Source organism: Solea senegalensis, unplaced genomic scaffold (genome assembly GCF_019176455.1).
Source record: "Solea senegalensis isolate Sse05_10M unplaced genomic scaffold, IFAPA_SoseM_1 scf7180000014705, whole genome shotgun sequence".
NCBI lineage: Eukaryota > Metazoa > Chordata > Actinopteri > Pleuronectiformes > Soleidae > Solea > Solea senegalensis.
In genome coordinates, this window is record NW_025321101.1 from 33,114 (window position 1) to 56,043 (window position 22,930).

Consider the following 22,930-nt stretch of genomic DNA (forward strand, 5'->3'; position numbering starts at 1 on the left):
ATTGTAGTAAAAATGTGCCAAATACTCCAAAATATAAAAACTAGCAAACATGTTCTAAAGACTATTTAATAACTTAAACAAAAAAGTCAAAACAAATCAAAACTAAAACTAATGAATAATCCTGCATTAGCATAGTATGCAAGCATTAGCATAAGATTATAAATTAGCATTCAGGTTTTTATTAACATGGTGCTACTAATGCTAGCATAAGCCTCTATGGGGTTTCTTTACTAAAATAACTAGCTTGGCAGGACAGTATTTATGTTATTATTATTACTACATTGGTCTGTTAGCTTTTAAGCATGTTTTGTAAGGCTGGAGGTAGTTCCATCTGCAACCTAATCTCTCTCAAAGTTAAGTATAAGTTAACCAGGCCACAGGCTAACATTTAGTAGAAAGTATTGGAATAGTGCACTCAGTGGAAAACTGAGTGTGAAATAGCACAAATGTCAGTTTTGTTAGCTAGCTAACGTTAGCTCCATGGTTTAACGAAATAGCAAAGCTGCTGATACAATATATTAGAAAGGAATGTTAACCTATTTGGCTCATTTTCGCCTCAAATTTGAAAGATTTAAAGTTTGTAAAAATGCCTTTAAATACGCAAAATGTTAACCAGAAGTTAATTAATACTTTATCAGTGATAAACAATTAAGTTGTGGTTTGGTATCGCTCCTATATTCTTGGATTAAGGTCATACATTTAAATCTGATTCAAACACTTTGTTTTTTGTATCTGAGCTAAGGAAATAATTAAGAGCTAGTTATAAAGGGATTGAGATGGTGAGTGTTGGATTAAATTAGAAATTAACAAGACATATTTGGGTCAGATTTGGGCAGGGTACAGGTCAGCAGAACTACTGTCGCTCAACCAAAGGTGCAACAAGCAAAACAGTCATTTTCCAAATTGTCCTTTTCATACAAGAAGAAAAAGAAGAAGAAGAAGAAGAAGAAGAACACCATCATGTCGAAAAATAATTGTAAAACTCTATAAGACACACAAACACAACAGTGTTATTGAAGAAAGTACCATCGATGTTTTCCAGTCAAACTAGGACGTCTCCATGATGACAGAGAGGTAAACGGGACAGTTAGTTAGAAAAGACAGTCCAACAGTCGACCGAAGAGGACAGGTCTCCCAAACGTCTCCACTGAAGAAGCAGCAGAAGAAGAAGACGAAGACGAAGAAGAAGAAGACGAAGACGAAGAAGAAGAAGAAGAAAGCAGTGGAGAAGAAGAACAGACACGTTCCATTTTCCAGTATATAACCTTTCCCCGTTTCCTTTCCTTCCTCTCTGGTTGTCCTTTATAGTTTAAAGACCTCCTCCGGAATCCCTCGTTAAGTCTCGGTAAGAAAATCCCAAATATCAGATCATACCTGCTGAGGACTCGCCTGATTGGTCGGTTTCAGCGGGGAGGCGGGCCTCGTAGAGACTCAGCGCGTGGTGCACAAACTCGTACTGCTCCCCCGTCTGGATCATGCCACCTCTGACACACAGACACAAACGCAGAGATTATTCATTTACAGGGTTCTCACACCTTTGGTTGACGTCAAATTCAAGGACTTTCCAGGACTAAATTCCCCTTAAATTAAAAGGACTGAATGTGCAGACACAGCTAGGAGGACAACTTGTAAGAGTGTCTTCCTCCTGGTGGATCTTTAACATGTTTTTTGAGGCATAATTGAGATTAATTCTGGTAACTGAGTGTTGTTTTTTATATTATATTAGCTCATGTGTTTCCTGACCATAAATAATAGCTGAAAATGTGTAAAGGTTTGCAATATCTGGCTAAAAAAAATCGGCAGTTTCTTTTTTATTTATACCTATCCATGTAAAGATTATTTCAACAAACAAATAAAGAAATAAAAATAACAGAATCCAGACTTCACAGGGAAGTCTGAATCGTAAAACAGAGGTTTTGTTTTTATAAAAACTTCAGAAGTGTCGCGATATTGCGATGTTACGTTTGTTACCGGTCTGCTCGGAGCTGGCACGTGATGCTCAGAACGTCGGCCACTCCCTCCGACTGCAGCTGCCGACAGCCTATCGTCGTGGCGATGAAACAGCCGGTCCGGCCAATCCCGGCACTGCAGAGAAGAGAGAGGGAGCGTGGGTAACGGACTCCTTTTTCTTTTCTGGAATACTGTACAAGCAATTGTTGTTGAGTTGTTGTGAGCTAAAAAACACACTCGTGTACCTGCAGTGGACAATAACTGGTCCCAGTGCGGCGGCGTTCCGTCTGTCCGTCTCCACGTCGTCCATCAGCTGCAGAAGCGGCAGCGCCGAGTCGGGGGTTTTATGGTCGGGCCACGACGTGTACCAGTAATGCTGCAGCACACGGGTTTGATTCCCACACTGTAAAAAAAACACACAATCAAACAAAGTATTTAATGTAAAAAAAACAAAAACAAAACAGAAATGTAACATTTGTACTTTAATTTGTAATTTAACTTTGACTTTTTTGGAAGTTACTGTACTTCACTACATTTTAAATCAAATCTCTTACCGAGTAAAAAAGGCTTCTTAGTTTTTTCTTACTTTAACTCAAGTACATCTTTACACCAGTACTTTTTCTTGTACTCGAGTAAAATAGCGGTGCTTTGTACCTTGAGTGTGAGGCTGCGCGTGGTGTAGTGTTCACACTCTCTGACGCTGTTCACCAGCACTTCAACCTTCCCGTAGATGCCTCTCTTCTCCGGCCAATACAGAACGCACTTCTAATAAAACAGAGGGGAGGCGTGGTCAGATTTAAAGAAAACAAACAAACATGATAAGAGTTGAACTGAGTTCAAAAAAATCTTCTCAAACTGACCTCGTTCTTCTCCTTCAGTTTGGTGATCATGACGATGACCGGAGCCTCCTCCTGCCACGCCATCAGCCAGAAGTCATTGACCGTGTTCACCATGGGTCCCTGCGTGGCGATGAACGCCTTCTCGTCGCCACGGTAACCCTGGAATCACACAAAAAAAAAAGGAAGAGGAGTCATCATTCAAGTCACTGACGTAAAGCCATTGGATCCAGAAACTGACGCCGATGTGTTTGAAGGCTGTGTTCTCTTAAATATCCGGCAGGGGGCGACGCCATTGGTTTGTATGAAAGCCAATGGCCCCTTCTCAATACTCGATTTTAACAAATCTGATATTAAATTATTTAAATTGCTTTGTCTTTTAAATTTTACATCGAGCTGATATCACTTCCTAGTTCCGATGTAAACGGAACACGCCATCCCATATCTGTCAAGCTTCAAACCGACGATCAAAAGGGTCAGCGACTCATTTAAGTCATCGATTCATTGAGTAATTGTTTCAGCTCTAGAATCGACAACTCTGAGGAAGAGAAGTTTGTCTTGGGAGAATGGAATTGTTCCATGTCTCTGTCCTCAGGACGGGACTGAAGAACTCATTCTTGACTGCGGAAATGTCCTTTACATACAAGGAAATGTATGTCGCTTCACCCTACAGAAGAAAACGGATCAAAACAAGTTGTGTTTGAATGAATTTACAGCTTCCCCCCGCCCCCCTCACATTTGTCTTATTGCCCTTGAGGGTGCTGTAATTGGAGGCCTGTTTGCGCCGCGTACAGTAGGACGAAACGGTCATGTGGTCCCCGCAGTTTTAGAACCGTTTCTGTGGCGCTTCCTGACAGGAAGAGAGTCTATTGTGCCAGAGTCTGAGAGCGACATTACACACGGGACTTTCACTGAGACGATTGTGTTTGATGGAGGAAAAAAAAAAAGTGTTGACATTCCTGATGTGTGAGGTGATAACTTCGTCCAAATTAGGTTGTATATTTTAACTGATGTTTAACGGCTGTGAAATGTCCATACGATGGGTTAAAAAGTGAATTCAAAAATCAAAACGCAGTCAAAACAATGTTGGTTACAAAAACACCACCTATAAATACCCACCCGTATGTAATTAGCATTGATGTAGGAGCCGAGCAGGTCGTTGCAGCTCTTGGACTTCAGGGTCACTCTCGAGTGGGCATCTAGGACACACGGTGAGGAAGCCGCCGAGGGAGGGAGGGAGGATAAGGAGGCAGAGGATGAAGATTTAGACACAACAACAAGAAAGGGGCGGAGCTTTTAGTGTACAAGTACAGTATTTTAGACTCGTTTAGATCCGGTCTTCATGTTGATAAAAGGCCAGAAAGCTGTTTTTCCTGTCAACACTGAGGAAAGATGCTTTTTCTCTTTCTGCATAGGAACAACCTGAGCATCCTTCCCAGAAGAAAAAGCCATCCCATAATTCCAAGCAGCAGCAACATACTTGAGAACACACAGAAGTCTACGATATCTTTAGAACATGTTTCATGTTTGGTTTGGAGTGGTTTGCAAACTTCAGTTTCTTGTTGGAAAAGTCTGTCTAACAGTGAGATAAAAACATTTAACATTTAAGAAATTGAAGATTATCATAGATTATACTTTGTGTCACTTTTTAAAACCACTCACTCTCCCACATCAAACCTCATAGAGAAAATCAGTGATTTTAGCTCACAGGGACACAGGAGCTGCTGCTCTACTGCTGCCTCGTGTGGTCACTTTGTGTCACTGAAGCGAATCTGAATATATGAATGTATATATTTTAAATACTGAATTAACTAAATAAGACATTTTAACTTAATGATGGAGGCAGCAGTGGATCAACAACTCCTGTGTGCTGTGATGTTAAAATCGATGATTTTCTCTATGGGGTTTGGTGTGGGAGAGTGAGTGGTTTTCAAAAAAGAAAAAAAGAAGACAACACGTGAAACTGTAAAATAGACAAAAAGGTTTGATGGACAGCAGCTCTGAGAGAAACATTCCTTACACTTAAACGGCCAGAAGGAAGCGAGGAAGGAAGGAAGGAAGGAAGGCCACCACACCCACTCACCCCTTCACTGTTATATTGATAATCCCACCACCTGTGTGTGTGTGTGTGTGTGTGTGTGTGTGTATATAATGTCTTAATCAGGTTCAGTGGTTGGCCAGCAGTGTGAGAACAAACCACGCTCTGAGGAAAAAGGTATTGTTTGAGTTGAAGTGTGTGTGTGTTCGGGGGGGGGGGAGAGGGAGGTGCAATATTAGCTGTCCTTGGAGTCGTTGACCTCTGACTCTAAACTCCTCCCACATACTAAAGCAGCTTCCTGGTCTGGACGGGAAATGTAAAGTGAGGACATGGTTGAAATTTTTAAAAAAACGTCTGCAGTTTTTTTGTTTTTTTTTCTTTTTGTCCTCTTTAATGCACATATAACAAATGTGTAATTTATGGACAATATTCACACCTGGATTAGGTTTTCTATTTTTTTCGATTCCGTTTAATTCTTAAAAACTTTTGTTTTCATCTTTACTTCACTTTTGACCTTTAAAACAACATTTAATTCAGTATAAGTACCGTGTATGAAGGTGTAATAAGCACTACTCACAGTTCTCACAGTACACACAGTACTCACTGGGCAGTATGGTCTTGTATCTGTTCTTGGTCCCGTGGTTTGGAATATCCAGCTCTTTGGGATCGATGAAGTTCATGGGAATTTCCTGAAAATTATAGAAAAGACATTCATCATTTATTCCAGTTTCTAATAATGATCAGCTGTAATACATAGCATTAAAAATACATGATGTATAATGCTAAATATCACAGGTATACCAAGTTATTAAATTCATATTTGGTATTATGATACACTTAGCACAACCGTCAATGGACTGCATTCATGAATGAATCATTTAATGAGTAAATAAATAGACAAATAAATGAAATATAAGAGGAAGGCAGGTCATGTAAAATTAAAGGTGCGGTTTTGAATAGTTTGATATTTCGTTAGCTCTCTATCTCTATATCGAATCAAGAAACAGAATTCCAAAAGAGAGGTGGGTTTTGTTTGCATACAAGCCCCACCCCCTTACCAGAAAGAGAATGAGATGATGTAAGAAAGGGGGCGGGGCTTGCTAATGACCGCATCAGACAGAAGGTTAGCAAAAAATAGCAACAATAGCTAAGAAAAGATAGCTAAACTAACAAAAACAAATATATAACTCGTACAGTGAACTCCGTGTGCAGCGTCTGCGTGTTGTGGACGACGTCTCTCAGCCGCTGTCTCGTCAGGGGTCGTCCGGCGGACAGAAGGTACTCCCTCGCTGCAGACTCTCTGGGAGTGACCACGGGGACAATGAGAGGCTCCACCGAGCCCAGGGACGACATGTCCAACACCAGAGACACGTTTGAGCCGCGTCTTTAGGGGGCGACAGTGAGGACAGAACGAGAAAGACGAAAGGAGAAGAAATTGTATTAAAATTAATACATATATAAAATATAAAATATAAAATAATAAAGGTTTGTCAGAGGTGAAAGTTGTCTCTTTGTGTCCAAAACTAGCTTAAATTGCCAATGTTAGCCACATATTTTTGTATTTTAGAGATTTATTGTTCGTGTTTGAACGTTTGATTTTCTCTTGCTTTTTAATTGCTCAGCAAAACCGTATGAAAACATCCTTATTTGCCAACAACCAGAAGAAGAAAGAGAATATCCTATATATATATGATCATTGATCGTCTGCATATACATTAACTGATCATCTATACAGAATCCAGTCCATTCAAAGGTTTGTGGGTCATATATATGACACACATTTACCTAATGTCAAGAAGAAACGGATGCTAATATTGTGCACAATTTTGATTTCATGCACCCGAGATAACGCATGTTTTTATTTATAATAGTTACAACTAATACTGTGCACTTGTTTTCCTTGATACAATTGTTGTATTTCTGCTCCTGGTCTCTTTCTTTTGTCTCTAGCTCACCTCCCTTCTCTCCCCCACCTCTCCTCTGTTCCCCATTTTTACCTTTCACCACAACCTGTCTTGGCAGACGGCCGCACATCTTTGAGACTGTTTTTTCTCTCCACTGATGCCTAGTGCTTGTGTGAATTGTTGGGTTTCTCTGCTCCCCATGATGTTGTATATGTACAGAGACTGAACAGAAGAAGATGAGTTGTGCTTTGATGGGGGACTGTGTGCGGGTGAACTCGTCTAACTACGTGTCGGCCTCTTTCCTCTCCAGGATGCCGTCTCTTCCTATTCGTCTGATTGCTGACTGGCCGCCGTCCAGAGTGGACAAGACACACACTTAAAATTAAGAATCACAAGAGACACAGACACCAAGAAAAACATCCTGTGCTGTCGTTTCTCACACCTTGAATTAACACAGTGTGCCCCCCCCCCGGACACAACCTCGCCGTGAACGCTGATGTAACCCCAGGACAAAATGGCCGCCGCCCCGGCTCTGGTCTGACGGGGCTGTAAAACGGAAGAGGCCACGAGCAGCAGATAAAGACTTAAAGTGCAGGGCCAGATAAAGATGTTTGTTCTTGTTATGGAAAACACTCGAGCGGGGAAATGAACCGCGGCCAAAGTTTCAAAGCAACAACAGTCGTCTGATTAGTCTGAAAAAAACCCAGATTTTGGTCTTATTTAAACCCAAATGTAAGTTTCTCACGACAAAAAAAGAAAATAAAATCAAACAATGGACTGCTGATGGAAGGGATTAACGCCACTTTTCCAAATTAACATTTCCTTAATTACAGTTTTGATAATGACGTAAGTTTACGACGTCAATAAATTACAAGAAAACAGCTATATACACTTCAGCAGAAATTAGAAAAGTCATATAAAGGTATCATCAGCTTCCATAAGGAGCAGTTAGTGACAGGTGGACTCAAAAAAAGTTTTTTTGAAGGCTCATTAAATTTTATTTTATATACTATTTTATATATTTTATATATTTATATTCAAAATATCCAATCAATCCAATTTATTTAGAAAGCACATTTAAAAAACAAAAATATTTATTACAAAAATATAATAAAATACATTAATAAATTATTATTATTTTTTGAATTGAATACATCAAATTTATTTTAACTGCTACTTAAAAGTATAATGTGTAAAGCTAAAAGTATATTTTAAACAAGGAAAAAGGTCCTTTAAGCGGACGCATATACAGTCAAATCCAGGGAACAGAAGATTCATGTGGTCACGTACAGTCGACTCTTGAGGACACTTACTGAGACGTCTTACAGAACAGGTTTCCTGGACACACACACACACACACACACACATACACACACACCCTTTATCAGGTTCACGCAGCGTTCATTTAAGGACAAGCATTGACTTCCATTCATTTAAACGGACTAAACCAAGTCTTATCTCCAAACTTAAACATAACACACAATTCAAACCTTAGCCCTAACCTTTAACCAGTTCCTCAGAAACAAGTTTCTGCCTCATCAGGACCAGGTTTTAGTCTCCATGACGATGACTGGTCAGTGTTTACAACAGAACCCCCCCCTGGTTTGCACGTACGCAGTTCAACACCTGACCACTCCAACAATCACAGGTTAGAGGCTGTGAAAACACAAACACATCCAGTGCTTCTCTAAGTCAAAGCTCCTTCCTGAGCAGAACACCGTGTTCCTAATGAGGTCCTATCAAACAAAAAAAAACATGAGTCAGCACTACCGAGCATTCTGGGAATTCATAAGTGGATCAGGGTTACAAGAGAACGTGTGAGTCAGTGTGAAAGACGTCCAAACATGGGGTAAAAATGATCATACTGTCTTTTTACATCCAAAAAGGAGGTTATATTTTCATCTGCGTTAATCTGCAAGTTTGTTCTTCTGTTAGCAACTTCCTGTCTGCAGTTCCTTTTTTGAGGATCAATCTGAATTTTTGGTCGTGGGTAGATGATCACCCAAGTATGTTCCCATTCAATTTTGGTAAGAATTCACCCACCGACGACGTCACAAAACGTGATCAAACTTTAAAAAATTCCCATTTCTTATCAATGGGCAAAACGGTACAAAAAACAATCGCTGTCCCAAAACATCGTATTTGGACACAATTTGGTGTGTGCATGCAGGATCACACGCTCTACCATCGGACCAAGTTTCATCCAGATCAGACCCAGATTACGGATTTGGCGGCAATTTCAATTTAACACGGAACGTCCCATTGTTACCTTTCCTGCAGTCCTGCGGCGGGTTTCATCCTGAAGGGGGAGGGGCAGGGCTTTAGCTCGTTATTGGCGGTCACCAGGGCAACACTGGGAGGCAGGGTGTGGCTGTCGCAGTTGACGACAGAGTCAGTGGGGGCGGAGCTAGGAAAGAGTGGTACAATGTTTAGATACGATATTTAAATAAATTGTTGGAAATTGTTGGGGACACGGGCCGGTGAACGACGTTACCTGGACAGAGGGACGACAGGTGGAGCGAGGCGGCGGCAGGCTATGATTGGCTGCTGTTTCTGCTGCTGGGAAATGGGCGTGGCTAAAGATGGAGGGAGCTCAGCCTGGACCATGCTTCCTGACGTGAGAACCTGAAGGAAGCAGGCTTATTTTTGAGCATCATTATTGTCCTTGTATCTGTTCATTTGAACATAATGAACAGTGTGCCAATTGCTCCAAACCTTGGTGCCCTTTGACCTGTGGGCGGAGTCTGGAGGGATGGTCAAGGTCAGGTGGAGGTCAGGGGGCAGGGCTTTCAGGCGTCTCTCAGAAACCTGGACCTTCTCCTTGAGTCGGTACAAAACCTGGAGACCAGAGAAGAAACCACGGTCCATGGATCTATATAAATATAGATTCACTTCAGTTCTAAATAACTAGACTTTATTTTATCGTATCGTATTAACGTCAATTTAAGAGAAACTAAATTTAATCCTGTAGCATAAAAAATGATTAAATATCTTAATGTTTTAAAATAAAACTGTTGTGTGTCTGAAGCTTATTGTAAATGAGTGAAACAGAGACAGTGAATGAGTGAACGTCACAGATTTAATGGTTTCACTGTGCTATTGCTCCCTCGTGTGGATCAAATGTGACATTACAACATAATCTTTTTTTGCAGGAGAACCTTTCTCACATCTTATCTTCTGCTCATTTCTTCTGATTTCCAGTGGTTTGTTTGTACAAAACACATTTTTCAGCCACTATTTGTTGTTGTTTTCTCATAAATATGAGGTACTTTTAACACTACATTGTGTGTAACAGTGTGTGTAGATTTACATCACTGTGAGGACCACAGAACTTATGAACGACAGGAAGTGAGGACATTTTGTCAGGTCCTCATGTCCCGTAACACTGTAAAAGGGATGTTAATGGACTTAAGACATGGTTTTGGTGTTTAGGGGTTAGAATTAGGTTAAGCCACTACAGTAATAGTTATGGTTAGAGTAAGTGTTTGTGTTTGTATAAAAACGTGTAATAATTTGGAAAACGTGCGACAAAAAGCAGCCGAATTCACCACTATGAAGTGATTTTTGAAACAAACCCACTTTTATAGAGATAAACGTCACTGCGCCACCGTGAGAGTGAAGCAAAGTTAAAATCGTGAAAATTCTCTATGGAGTTCTGCAGAGAAACGGAGGCTCTGTTTTCCCGGGGGTTCTAAATCAACGTGTGTGTGTGTGTGTGTGTGTTTTTCTTTACCATCAAGCAGGTGACGACTATGACGAAGACGGTGAAGAAGAGGAAGAAGGTGTAAAAACCCTCTCTGCTCCACACATGGTCCCTCTGCTCCCCCTGCAGGACGTTCTTCTGCACAGACACACAAACAAAAGTAATTTTAACAAATTATATTTTGTAAAAAAAAAAAAAAAAGGACCAGATTAACTAGTTAGTTAAGTTAAGTTAATTGTGACATCACCGTAACTGACCGACGCCACTTTGATTCCTCGTTTAGCCGAGTTAGACGATCACAATCCGTGGTCGTCTAACTCGGCTAGACGAGCCGCCGTTACCAAGGAGACGGAGCACATTGGCAGTTTTCACATACACACACACACACACCTCAGTGGAGACCTCAGTGATGCCAAAGTGTCCCAGGTGATGGTGAAGGACCCTGACGTTCAGCGACTGGATGACCTCGTCCGCGGGGCGGGGCTCGGAGACACCCGGCCTATCAGAGGACACAAAGAGCTCGATGCCATTCTTCTCCTCCTGTAAGAGGCCGGCCATCAATCAATCAATCATCTCAATTATTCAATTATTGATCTCAGGAGAGTGTGTAAGCGTCTCACATTCAGTCGGTTGATGTGAACGTGCCCCGCAGGAACGCTGAGCGCCGCGGCTACACCGTCGCGAAACCAACGAAGAAGACTGACGTTTAGCCTCCGCACGTCCACCGCCAAGTACTGAGAGAGAGAGAGAGAGAGAGAGAGAGAAAATGGTCTTTATCTCACTGTTCCAACAGGGAGTTTGTAAACCACTCACTCTCCCACACCAAACCTCATAGAGAAAATCAGTGATTTTAGCTCACGGGGACACAGGAGCTGCTGGTCTACTGCTGCCTCGTGTGGTCACTTTGTGTCACTGAGGTCAATCTGAACAAAGCCGAAGTCGCAAAATAAGACATTTGAACTTAGTGATGGAGGCAGCAGTGGATCAACAACTCCTGTGTATTAAAATACTACATTTACATATAAAAACTTTAACTTTTTTACTTTGGAGGTTTTGACTTCAGCTGAGAAAAGAAATGATAAGTGAGTTGGTTTCCTCTTCAGCACCAAACTGATCGAAACCTATCATCCTCTGATATTTCATCTCCCACACACACACACACACACACACACACACACACACACACTGCAACAATCCATCTCTCTACTACACACACGCGCACATCATCCAAACAGTCTCAGCTTTCAGCAAAAGTGATACAGGAGACAGGTGAAACACACACACACACACACACACACACACACACACACACACACACACACACACACACACACATTACTTATGACTCATCCTGGATTTACTGACATTACTTTTCCGAGTGTGTGTGTGTGTGTGTGTGTGTGTGTAATAACAAACCCCAACGCAAAATCACTACTTTCCTTTGTTTAAATGTAGAAATTAGTTGTTAGTTCAAAACTGTATTCAAACATTAAGCTGAATGAGCTGGAAAAAGTACATTTGTTCGTGTAAAACGTGCGACAAAAAGCAGCCGAATTCACGGTCATGACATGACGTTTGTAACAAACTCATTTTTTATAAAGATAAACGTCACAGCGTCACCGTGAGAGTGAAGGGAAGTTAAAAACGGGAACATTCTCTATGTAGTTCTACAGAGAAACGGACGCTCTGTAGTCTGTGGGTTCTACATCAGTGTGTGTGTGTGTGTGTGTACACTTATGGATAAAACAGCGTGTTCTGCTGTCACATAATTTAATATAAGGAACAACAAACAAGAAGCACACACACACACACACACACACGTTATTATCTGCGTCTCACTGCAGTCACATAAAAATAATTTTTATTTCATCGAAAAAAACTAAACGTTTACAAAAAAATCGACACAACTGGCAAAATATTCACGTGTCATCTCAGACGACTTCAGCATATCTATTCAAACAAAACGGGTCACGTGACTAAACAAGTGTCAAAACTCTAAACTCATCAATAAACCGACGGTTGATTGGTTGAAGAAGAGGGAAAGTTAAAGTCACATAATTAAACGTTTGGTTGAACAGATTAACACGTCACTGTCGGCTTGGACTAATCAGCTGATCGATTATTGGGAGAGAAAGAAAGAAACAAGTAGATTAAACCGCCACACAAAAAGTAAACAATCACCATGGCAACCGAACGTGTTAACAACAAATGCATCACTGAATCTAAACAAACAAAACAAAGTAATCTCACCAAGTAAACATCACTGATCCTCGCTGGAAGATGTTCACTCAATGAACTCACACACACACACACACACACACACACACACACACACACACACACACACCTCTCACTCTATTTCCTGATCTACTCCTGTCGTGATCTCTGATTGGCTCAGAGCTCGGCCTTCCTCCTGATTGGCCGTTGTCCAGGTAATGTGATTAACCCGCTGCTCTTCCTGTCAGGATCAGGTCCTATTTATGTCCCCACACACACACACACACAGAGGGTAATAACCACTAATTAGCTGATAGCGCTCAGGGCAGCACAGGGAATCAGATTTGGACCAATCAGATAACAGAGAGGAGAGGGTGTGTGTGTGTGAGTGAGTGAGTGACAAACTCAACTAAGACAATAATTTAGAAATACATCAAATTTCCTTAAATTCCAACTGGTATTTTAAACCATTTTTTTTTTTAAAGTGTAATTATTCAGTCAATAAATCAATCAATCAATCAGAGCGCCTCAATAATGAAGCAGAATTCACCGTGATGAGCTGAAGTTTGTAATGAAAGCATCAGTCACTGCATCACTGTGAGAGTGAAGGAAACTTAAAATCGACTAAATTCTCTATGGAGTTCTGCCGAGAAAGAGCAGCTCTGTTTTCAGTGGGTTTTATATCAGGCACAGTGGAAATATCGAAAATTAGAGTTGAGAAATCGCGGATTACAGTCGTGAAATCGCAAATTACAGTCGAGAAAGTTGCAAATTTCAGTGAAGAAATCGCAGATTTCTTGCTCAGTTTGGTGACAGAGTAATCCGATTATCTCCACGTTGTATTTACTGAGATGAGGAGACGTGTTTGAGAGACAGTCGTCCGTTTACACTGAGTCACAGTGTCTCAACACAGAAGCAGAATTCACCGCGACCAGCTGATGTTTGTAATGAAGCCACGTTTACGCCGACATCAGTCACTGCGTCACCGTGACACTGAGGGGAAAATAAAATCCACTACATTCTCTATGGAGTTCTGCAGAGAAACAAGAAGCTCTGTTTTCAGTGGGTTCTAAATCTGGCACTGAGTGTGTGTGTGTGTGTGTGCGCGAGCGCTGACGGGTAAAACGTGAGCTGCACGTGAACCGCCCGACTCTGAGCGCACGCACACACATGCACACGCGCACACACACAGCTGAATGAGGTTGGATTATTCACGCTCGTGTTACTTCCTTTGAGAAAAAACAAACTAAATAAAGCCAGAGTGTAATCTGAATCATTCACATGATCACATTCATGATGTTTTCAAACCACCGGCAGTGGTAAACGTTACCATAGTAACAACATGTTAATACGATTTGGTCTGAAACTAATAAACATATTAAGTCACATTATTGATTATTGTCTCAACACAAAATGGTAGAAAACCCGTGTTTTTAAAATGTACCAGATAATTATGATTCCTTTTTTCCTTAAAGGCCAACAACCTTCACCCCACATACTGACTTCTTTAGTTTTTTGAGTGTATATTTTGTTGTTTTATTTATTTTTTGTGCATATTTGATAATTTTTTGTGAAGATTTTTTGTGCATATTTTCCTCAAAAACCTCCATCACCATCCAACAGTGATGTGTTGTCATGGTGATGTGATGGGACAGCAGCAGCAGCAGCCCGCAGGGACGTGTCATGTGACCACACACACACACACACACACAGACAGAGCTGTTACATAAGGCGGAGTCCCACGGCGGGCGTCCATTGACAAAAGCACAGAGAGCAGCAGCTGCTTCACAACATGTTTACATTTAAACACAATCGGAATACACCACCTTTTACTCCCACACCCACAAGTCATTTCTGCGGGGCAATAAAATCATCAACTGTGGCGCTTTTTGACCGTCTTAGGAAGAATCTGAAATGACGCCGTCAGTGGCTAGATAGCGGTCCACAACAGCCGAGACTTCAGGAGAAAGCTCGCGATTCTGATGGTGCGTTCACAACGGACGCAAACACGGCAACTTCACTAACAAAGTCAACGCACACGCGCGATATTGGCGGCAGCAACAACATCGCATCCCCGTTGCTTCCATCGCATAAATCGCATCTGACACAGACATTTTTCAACCGATCAGCCGCTGAGATTCCCCGAAATGACGTCATGTACGGAGCTGTACGACACGACAGGAGAAACCGTCGTCTTGTGAAACCACCACAAGACGACGGTTTCTCCTCTGCAGACGTGTCCGCGGCAGAGAGCGCAACGAAGCTTTGGTTGACGGTGAAAAGAACGTTACTTCTGTCGACGCGTGTCCTCCCATCGCTCCGATCACGTCATGAAATGTACGAAATTATCACGCGATGGGTGCGTCACGACACGAAAAAAATCAGCATCACAAAGGAGCTGTTAAATCAGGGTAAAAATCCTGCTTATTTCTGCTTTAACCGCGTGGAAATCACCCATTTTTCACCCGACCGACAAACACGTTAGCAGAGAGCGCGAGAAAGTGTGAAAGTAGAAGTGAAACACAGCGACAGACTGAAGGCGACCGACAGGTTGGACTCCCCCGCCGCGTCTTCGTCTGTCTTCTCCAGCAGACTGTCTCACCCTCCCACAATGCATCTGTGGCGACGACAACCTCCTAACACGCTTTGGCGAGCGTCGGCGGCGACAATTTCGCAGACGTTCTGTTAAATAAATCAATCCTTGAACCTAAAAATAAAAAGACAATATTTTCCTCCGACACACACACACACACTCACACCATCTCTCTCTCTCTCCTTCCGTCTCCCTGTGTCTCTCGACTTCACTCGGCCGCCTCGTTAACAAACCTGTCCCTCACTTCCTGTCTCAAAGTCAACCCTGAAGGTCGACGCCGTTTATTTTGCTGTTATGTAACGAGACCCATTGTGAAGATAAGTGGGTCACTCACACACACACACGATTAGCGTTGCCATGGCAACGGGGAGTGCGCAGCTCTGTGGACTGAGGAGTCTGCAGCTCCCACACCGTCATTCACTCTTGCTCTGCCCTCTGACCTCTGAGAGGGAGGAACGCTCTTAAGTGCGGCCTCAGTCAGATCGGCGTTAAACCCCTCCTCCCCGTCCCACGCGACCAAATAAGAGGGAGGGGTTACTCACCACGGTGACCAGGTGCCGTGCGGAGACGGTGGCGTGCTCCGGCCGCACCTCCTGATGCGGCCGCGCGAGCAGGTCGAGCGTCCGCTGAGTGCCGTCGCGTCGCTCCGGGCGAAAGCGGGAATCCAAAAGCGCAGCCGGAAGCGTGTCACCAAACCTGAGAGGAGGCGGGTGGTGGCGGTGGCGGGGGAGGCGATGTTGATGATGACGATGATGATGATGATGGTGGGGGTGTTGGAGATCGGATTCGTCCACATCCTCCTGAGGTGAGAGGTCACCGGAGCGGCGTGAAGGGAGGAGACGCAGCTCGTGGTCGCCAGAGGACGATTCTGAGGAGGGAAGACGACGGAGATTGTCATGGTACGATATCACCATACGATATTTAAGTCACGATGCAATATTGTCACGATATTTAAATCACGATACAATATTGTCACGATATTTAAGTCACGATGCAATATTGTCCGCGATATTTCGCGATGCAATATTGTCACGATATTTAAATCATGATACAATATTGTCGCGATATTTAAATCCGCAATATTGTCGCGATATTTAAATCATGATACAATATTGTCCGCGATATTTAAGTCATGATACAATATTGTCCGCGATATTTAAGTCCGCGATGCAATATTGTCACGTATTTAAATCCATAATATTGTCGATATTTAAATCACAATGCAATATTGTCACGATATTTAAATCACAATGCAATATTGTCACGATATTTAAGTCACGATGCAATTTTGTCACGATATTTAAATCATGATACAATATTGTCACGATATTTAAGTCACAATATTCTGACGACATTACAAGTCACGATACGATATTATCACGAGATTGCGATATACTCAATGAGCACTTGGCACCACCTAGTGGACTGAAACATCAGTTGATTTACTTTATGCTAACCCATGTCTATTTGCAATGTCAGTATCGCGATATTTGACTGTATCAATCCCCCCCCCCCACCCAAACACCACCCCTAGTGGAAGTGGTGCGCCGCATGAAATTGGCTGCTGGTTTGAAACCTCTACTTTAAAAAAGAACCAGGCCTCAGAGAGACATGAAGAATGGGACATCCGTCTGTCTTACTGCCGTCTCAGCATCTTTACAACAGGCAGCAGGAGAGGAAACTCCCCGCATCACCGAGGATGAACCTGAACGCTGCATAAATCATTTCACTCACTCTTTATTTATCACCAGAGTCTGATTCTGATGCATTCACTGTCAGACGGGAAACTGCAGCGTCTGTCCATCTCCTGTGAGACAGAGAGACGGCTCCTCCACAGCTGACACAGCTCCTCTTTACCAGCACAGGCTGGCTGCTGCTTCTTCTTCTTCTTCTTCCTTTTTTTTTTCCTCCCCGGCGACAGCATCCCGGTTGCTATGGGCAACGCCAGGCTGAGCCATGAAGTTATTGGACGGGAGCCGTCGGCCAATCGCAGGTTAAGAGTTAAAGAGACGGTTGACGGGTAAAAGTCAGCGGGGAGAAGACGACGAGGACGACGAGGAGACACTGCTCGACACAAACACCAGGAAATGATCGAGAGGTGGAGACGTTCAAATAATTAATACACAACCACAATTAATATCTGTGCCAACTGTCCTGAAGGGGGCGCTACTAACACTCCGCACAGTGCTTTTCATCTTAAATTTAAAATTTTGGGAGCAGGTTTTTACCACTGGTTTGACAATTATTTAAATGGAACACACACACACATATATATATACATATATACATATACATATATATATATATATACATACATACATACATACATATATATATATATATATATATATATATACACACACACACACATACATATATACATATATATATATATAGATATAAACACACACACACACACACACACACACAGATACAATTTGTTTTGGTCAATTATTATTTAAATTTGTAAAATGCCCTATAGAAAGGAACTTTACTTACTCTCTTAAGTAAACACAGGTCGTTCTAGTTATATTTCACTTACAGTACTCAGTTTCCAGACAGGAAGGTTTGAAATACATTTAACTTTCCTTATTTACTCAGATTTTATATAGTAGGGTTTTCTTCACAATTTTAAACCAATATCTTCTAAAAACAAACAAAAACAAAAAATTAGCAAAAGCAACTTAAACCTAAACCTTTTTTCACCTGCATTTTCATGTATTTATGTGCAGATTTGAATTAAAAATGTGCACAAAAACAGGTGGATGTTTTTAGTAGTTCTACAAACTTCATCATGGAGACTCTTTCAGATCTTACTGCATGCTGCAAATGTTGTTTTAGTAGTTACCCCCGAAAGGAATCAACATGACCTAAAAATATAAAAGACGTTTAATTTTCGACATCGTGACGAGACAACATTTGCATTTTTGGATGACAGTGTACCAGAAATAGTCAGGTTATCATCATCTTGTTTAAAAAAAACAAAAGAGGAAATGACCAATTCTGCTAGTGGTGCGAACACAAACAGAAAAGCCCTAAATGAAGGGAAGTTCTCTGGGGCGCTCCCTGGTGGACAGGTGCTAGAATTGTTTGGTATAGTAGCAGTATGTGCTATGTTTCCGCGGTACGTTCATGCGGTGGCGATACGTGTATGTGGTACGTTTACGCGGTGGCGATACATGTATGTGGTACATTAACGCGGTGGCGATACGTGTATGTGGTACGTTTACGCGGTGGCGATACGTGTATGTGGTACATTTACGCGGTGGCGATACGTGTAGGTGGTACGTTTACGCGGTGGCGATACGTGTATGTGGTACGCTCCGCTGTGGCGATACGCGGTATGTGGTACGTTTACGCGGTGGCGATACATGTATGTGGTACATTAACGCGGTGGCGATACGTGTATGTGGTACGTTCGCGCGGTGGCGATACGTGTATGTGGTACGTTTACGTGGTGGCGATGCGTGTATGTGGTATGTTTCCGCGGTACGTTTACGTGGTGGCGATACATTTACGCGGTAGTGATACATTTACATGGTGGCGATACATTTACGCGGTAGTGATACATTTACGTGGTAGCGATACATTTACGCGGTAGTGATACATTTACTTGGTAGCGATACATTTACGCGGTAGTGATACATTTACGTGGTAGCGATACATTTACGCGGTAGTGATACATTTACGTGGTAGCGGTATGTTTACGCGACACAGCATGACGGTGCGTTTACACTGTAGGTTTACAGGATACGTTCACGTACAGTCAAGACTTCATTAGCGCTGTTTGTGACCGCCACTTTACGTTACCAAACAAAAAAATAGCACTTTCAAGTCACAATGGCATAATATTAACGATTTTTTTTTCATGTGCGATTTTTACCGCGCGATATTAACGCTGTGTTTTGCCACAGCTAACTCCCGTCATGCACTGTTTTCTGTGTAGATTTGCAGCAAGCAGACAGACAGACAGACAAACAGTAAGCCTTCATCATCATCATCATCATCATCAACAGAGGTTGTTTACCTGAGAGCAGCAGCTGCGTCCACATGAGCGCGAGCAGCACAAACATGGTGACACCGTCCTTCATCTTCCTCCTCGCAGCTGCGGTGATTAACGAACCACAAACAGCCGCTGTCCTCCGTGTGTCTGTGTCTGTCTGTGTGTCTTCAGTCTGCGCGTCTTTCAGCGGCTCACACGCTCCGTCCTCCCCGCCCTGAGCGGCGCCTACAGCGGCCTGAGTGACGGAGGGGCAGCCGCTGTGCAGCAGCTGCAGCTCCGGGGAGAAGCGGAGAGTTTTACCATGTGAGGACTGGAGGTCAGGTGGAGGCTGGAGATGATGATGATGATGAAGACGAGGAGAGAAGAAGAGAAGAAGGGGCGGGGGGAAAGGGCGTGGTCAAGAAGAGATAAGGAAGAGGATTTGATTATTTAAATTAAATTAAGACTTTGATGCTTATTTTAATGCTCATTTTATTTAATTTACGTAACAAAAAACGAATTATTCGATTAAAAATAAAACGTATTTAACATAGTTTGGTTGTTTCTTTAAAAAAAAAAAAAATACACATATAATTTTAATAGGTCAAAATTAATTTCACACTGAAAATCTGAAGTTTGTAAACCATAGAGTAAACCCCATAGAGAAAATCAGTGATTTTAACATCACTGAAGATTTGAACAAACTTCAGTTTCCTCTTGGAAAAGTCTGTCTGACAGTGAGATAAAGATGTGAAAATGTTCGTAAGATATTGTCGATGTTTTTTGTCATTTTGTAAACCACTTACTCTCCCACACCAAAGTCCATAGAGAAAATCAGTGATTTTAGCTCACACAGTGACACAGGAGCTGCTGGTCTACTGCTGCCTCGTGTGGTCACTTTGTGTCACTGAGATTAATCTGAACCAGAGACTTTAAACGCCGAATTCATAACATAACACATTAGTAGTTACTGACGGAGGCAGCAGTGGATCAACAACTCCTGTGTGCTGTGATGTTAAATTCACTGATTTTCTCTATGGGGTTTGGTACAGGGAGAGTTGAAGCACAAACATTGTGTAACAAAACAAAGGACACACAGGTTTATCTGCTGTTTCTTCTTCTCCAGGTGGTGACATAAACACTCAAAATCAACTGTGTGGTTGTTGTAGCTACCTGACTTCATTTTCATTTTCTTCATAAACATCCATTTGTTTCTCGGGATTTTTCTTCCCTCTTGCTGATTACAGTACGTGGTATGAGCGCCCTCTGCTGGTGAAATGGACACAGTGCATCACTCAGCCATGTGTTCTGTTGAGAACACATGGCCTTCATAAAGGTGTATACATCTCATTGATGGTGTTTTTATGGAGATTTTCAAAAGATGTTTTAAATTGTTTTATAAAGTAATTTTAAGGTGTTTAAATAAATAACCACAGTTAACAATCTTTTAAATGAGAATTTAAGGATATTTTAATGTGATTTAAGGACATTTTGGGAACTTCTAACTGCAAATTTAAGGAACTAAGAACTATTTTGAGGGACTTTTAAATGAATTTAAGGAGCTTTAAACTATGTTGAGGAACTTTTAACTGATTTTAAGGGACTTTGAACTGTGTTGAGGAACTTTTAACTGAATTTAAGGAACTACAAGTTAATTTTCATCAGACGCTCTTGGTTTTTTTATGACTCAACTTAATTACGTTATAAAAAAGAAGAGGAACTGAACCAGAGTGAGTGTGTTCCGTGTTGTGTGGGTGTAATAAACACTGCAAACAGCAGGGGGTGCTAACTTCTCCTCTGTTCAGCTACAGACACAGGAACACATCACAACTGTGAAGGTTAAACAGTGTTTACATTGCGTTGAAACACAAATAAATGTTGTGTTCTTCAGGGCTGAATGTCCACGTGTTGACTTTTATAACGCGGCCGCGTCTTTTATGTGGAGGTACTGCAGTAAGAAAAGAAAAGTACTGTCGAGTTGAAAGTACTTCACAGAACACAGTAGTTTGTAAAGTACTTTAGGAACTTTATGAAATCCACTGTCCAGAACTCGCCGTGACTGTTTACTGAACCTGAGGAGAACGAGAAAACAAAGTCTGAGATTTGAGAGTGTTTCCCGAAAACCTGGTCACTTCTAGGAAACCACGAAGCCTCATCGACCACATTCCTCTGCAGTGAGTCACTGAGCATCAGATTCACTTCACACACACACACTCCATGTTTTAATCCTCAAAAAACTGAGGACCAGACAAAAATGTCCTCACTCTCCCAAAATATGTTGTTATTTTTTGGTCCTCACAAAGACACACATTCAAAGGTTTGTGCAGCGATTCTTCACAACAGACCACAAACAAAGCCTTATTATCACTAACCATAACCATAACCAGTTCATGCCCAACACAAACAATAACCTAACCACACTTGACTGAAACAGGTCACTTTTCACCTCCCTCCACAAACACATAACAGTCTACAGTCAAACACTGAAGCTCAGTTCATAAAACGGTGACAGAAATTTACCAAACTTCAGTGCTGTAACGTAACAAAGTACAAATACTTTGTTGCTGTACTCGAGTACAACATTCACACATCTGTACTGTGTTATTTATGTTTCTAGGAACTTTTACTCCCCTTCCTCTTTTCCAGTCTTGAAGATTAGTTCACCGCCGCATACTCAACCACGTACTAATTTGTCAGATAATCAGTTGACTCTTATTCAGCTGATAAATGACATAAAAATAACTGACAACCAGTCGTGCTTCAAGTGTTTCTAGCCCCAAATCTGTACCAGAGGTGTCAAAGTGGCGGCTTGCGGGCCACGTGTGTAACGTCGCAGTGTGACACCATATCACAATTTCGGAAAAGAACAAATAACACCAGCCCTAGTATGTGTCACCGGCTGACAGACAGACAAGTGTCTCATATATAAAAACTTCCCGCAATCGAAATCACATCAGAGGGAAATGCGTTACCAAGTTCCTCTTTTTCTGAAACAAGCTGCCCGTGGATGTGCTGCACATTTGGTTGCCATATTCTCATCCAGAGCCATTTATTGCCTCCTCTCTCCAGCCTAGTAATAAAAACAAAACAGTTTGACCCATAAAATTAAGAACTACAAAAAGAAAACTGTTGACAGTCCATTGATGTTCATACCCAGGGTTCAGTGTCAGGAATTCCCCAGTTTTGTCAAGATAGGGAAGGTTTTTAATACCACATTTGAAGTGGACATTGGCTGTAATGTACAAATGTTTGGTAACGTGCACAAACTGCAAACAAACAAATAAGAAAGTAAAATAAGCATTGTTTCTGGGAAATTTTGCTTATTTTTTTGCCTTAAAAGAAAAATAATCTTAGGCAAACCAGTCTTGCACAAGAAACATAATCTCACTTTAAGTTAAGTTGAAATTAATTACCAGTAACAAGTTAAAACAACCACTCCTGCTCATGGTTTGTGTGTTGAAATTCACCATCACAGATTGTGGTGTGTGTGTGTGCAAATGTGTGTGGCATTAAAACTTGTGTGTGGTATTAAAACTTCCAGGTATGTTAGTCTGACTAAGACTAGTTTAGTCAGACTAACGTGTTAAAGCCAATTTAAGGCATCTTAAACTTGACTTAGCAGCCATGTTTTCAGTGAAGGTTGAGAGTCGACGTCTCTTGCTGCTGGTTCTCGGGAGTAATCAGACTATTCGGGTGTGTTAGTCCGA

At 41.8% G+C, this 22,930-nt stretch overlaps 2 protein-coding genes across 2 annotated transcripts in view; both read right to left on the reverse strand.

The window, feature by feature from the left end:
* Positions 1-22,930, reverse strand: part of LOC122761392 (receptor-type tyrosine-protein phosphatase R-like) — a 25,589-nt gene continuing 2,659 nt past the window's right edge. Inside the window, exons 2-17 of the mRNA XM_044016639.1 lie at positions 19,269-19,572; positions 15,784-16,109; positions 11,052-11,165; positions 10,822-10,971; positions 10,462-10,569; positions 9,444-9,566; positions 9,223-9,353; positions 8,998-9,135; positions 6,019-6,208; positions 5,429-5,513; positions 3,906-3,985; positions 2,811-2,948; positions 2,605-2,715; positions 2,196-2,353; positions 1,972-2,085; positions 1-1,484 (exon numbers count right to left, since the gene is read on the reverse strand). Of these exons, the coding sequence (XP_043872574.1) occupies positions 1,364-1,484; positions 1,972-2,085; positions 2,196-2,353; positions 2,605-2,715; positions 2,811-2,948; positions 3,906-3,985; positions 5,429-5,513; positions 6,019-6,208; positions 8,998-9,135; positions 9,223-9,353; positions 9,444-9,566; positions 10,462-10,569; positions 10,822-10,971; positions 11,052-11,165; positions 15,784-16,109; positions 19,269-19,332 (2,151 nt within the window). The 5' untranslated portion in view covers positions 19,333-19,572 and the 3' untranslated portion in view covers positions 1-1,363. The remainder of the gene's footprint in view (positions 1,485-1,971; positions 2,086-2,195; positions 2,354-2,604; positions 2,716-2,810; positions 2,949-3,905; positions 3,986-5,428; positions 5,514-6,018; positions 6,209-8,997; positions 9,136-9,222; positions 9,354-9,443; positions 9,567-10,461; positions 10,570-10,821; positions 10,972-11,051; positions 11,166-15,783; positions 16,110-19,268; positions 19,573-22,930) is intronic.
* Positions 13,018-22,930, reverse strand: part of rab21 (RAB21, member RAS oncogene family) — a 27,954-nt gene continuing 18,041 nt past the window's right edge. Inside the window, exon 8 of the mRNA XM_044016642.1 lies at positions 13,018-13,035. The gene's annotated coding sequence lies outside the window, so the exon portion shown is untranslated. The remainder of the gene's footprint in view (positions 13,036-22,930) is intronic.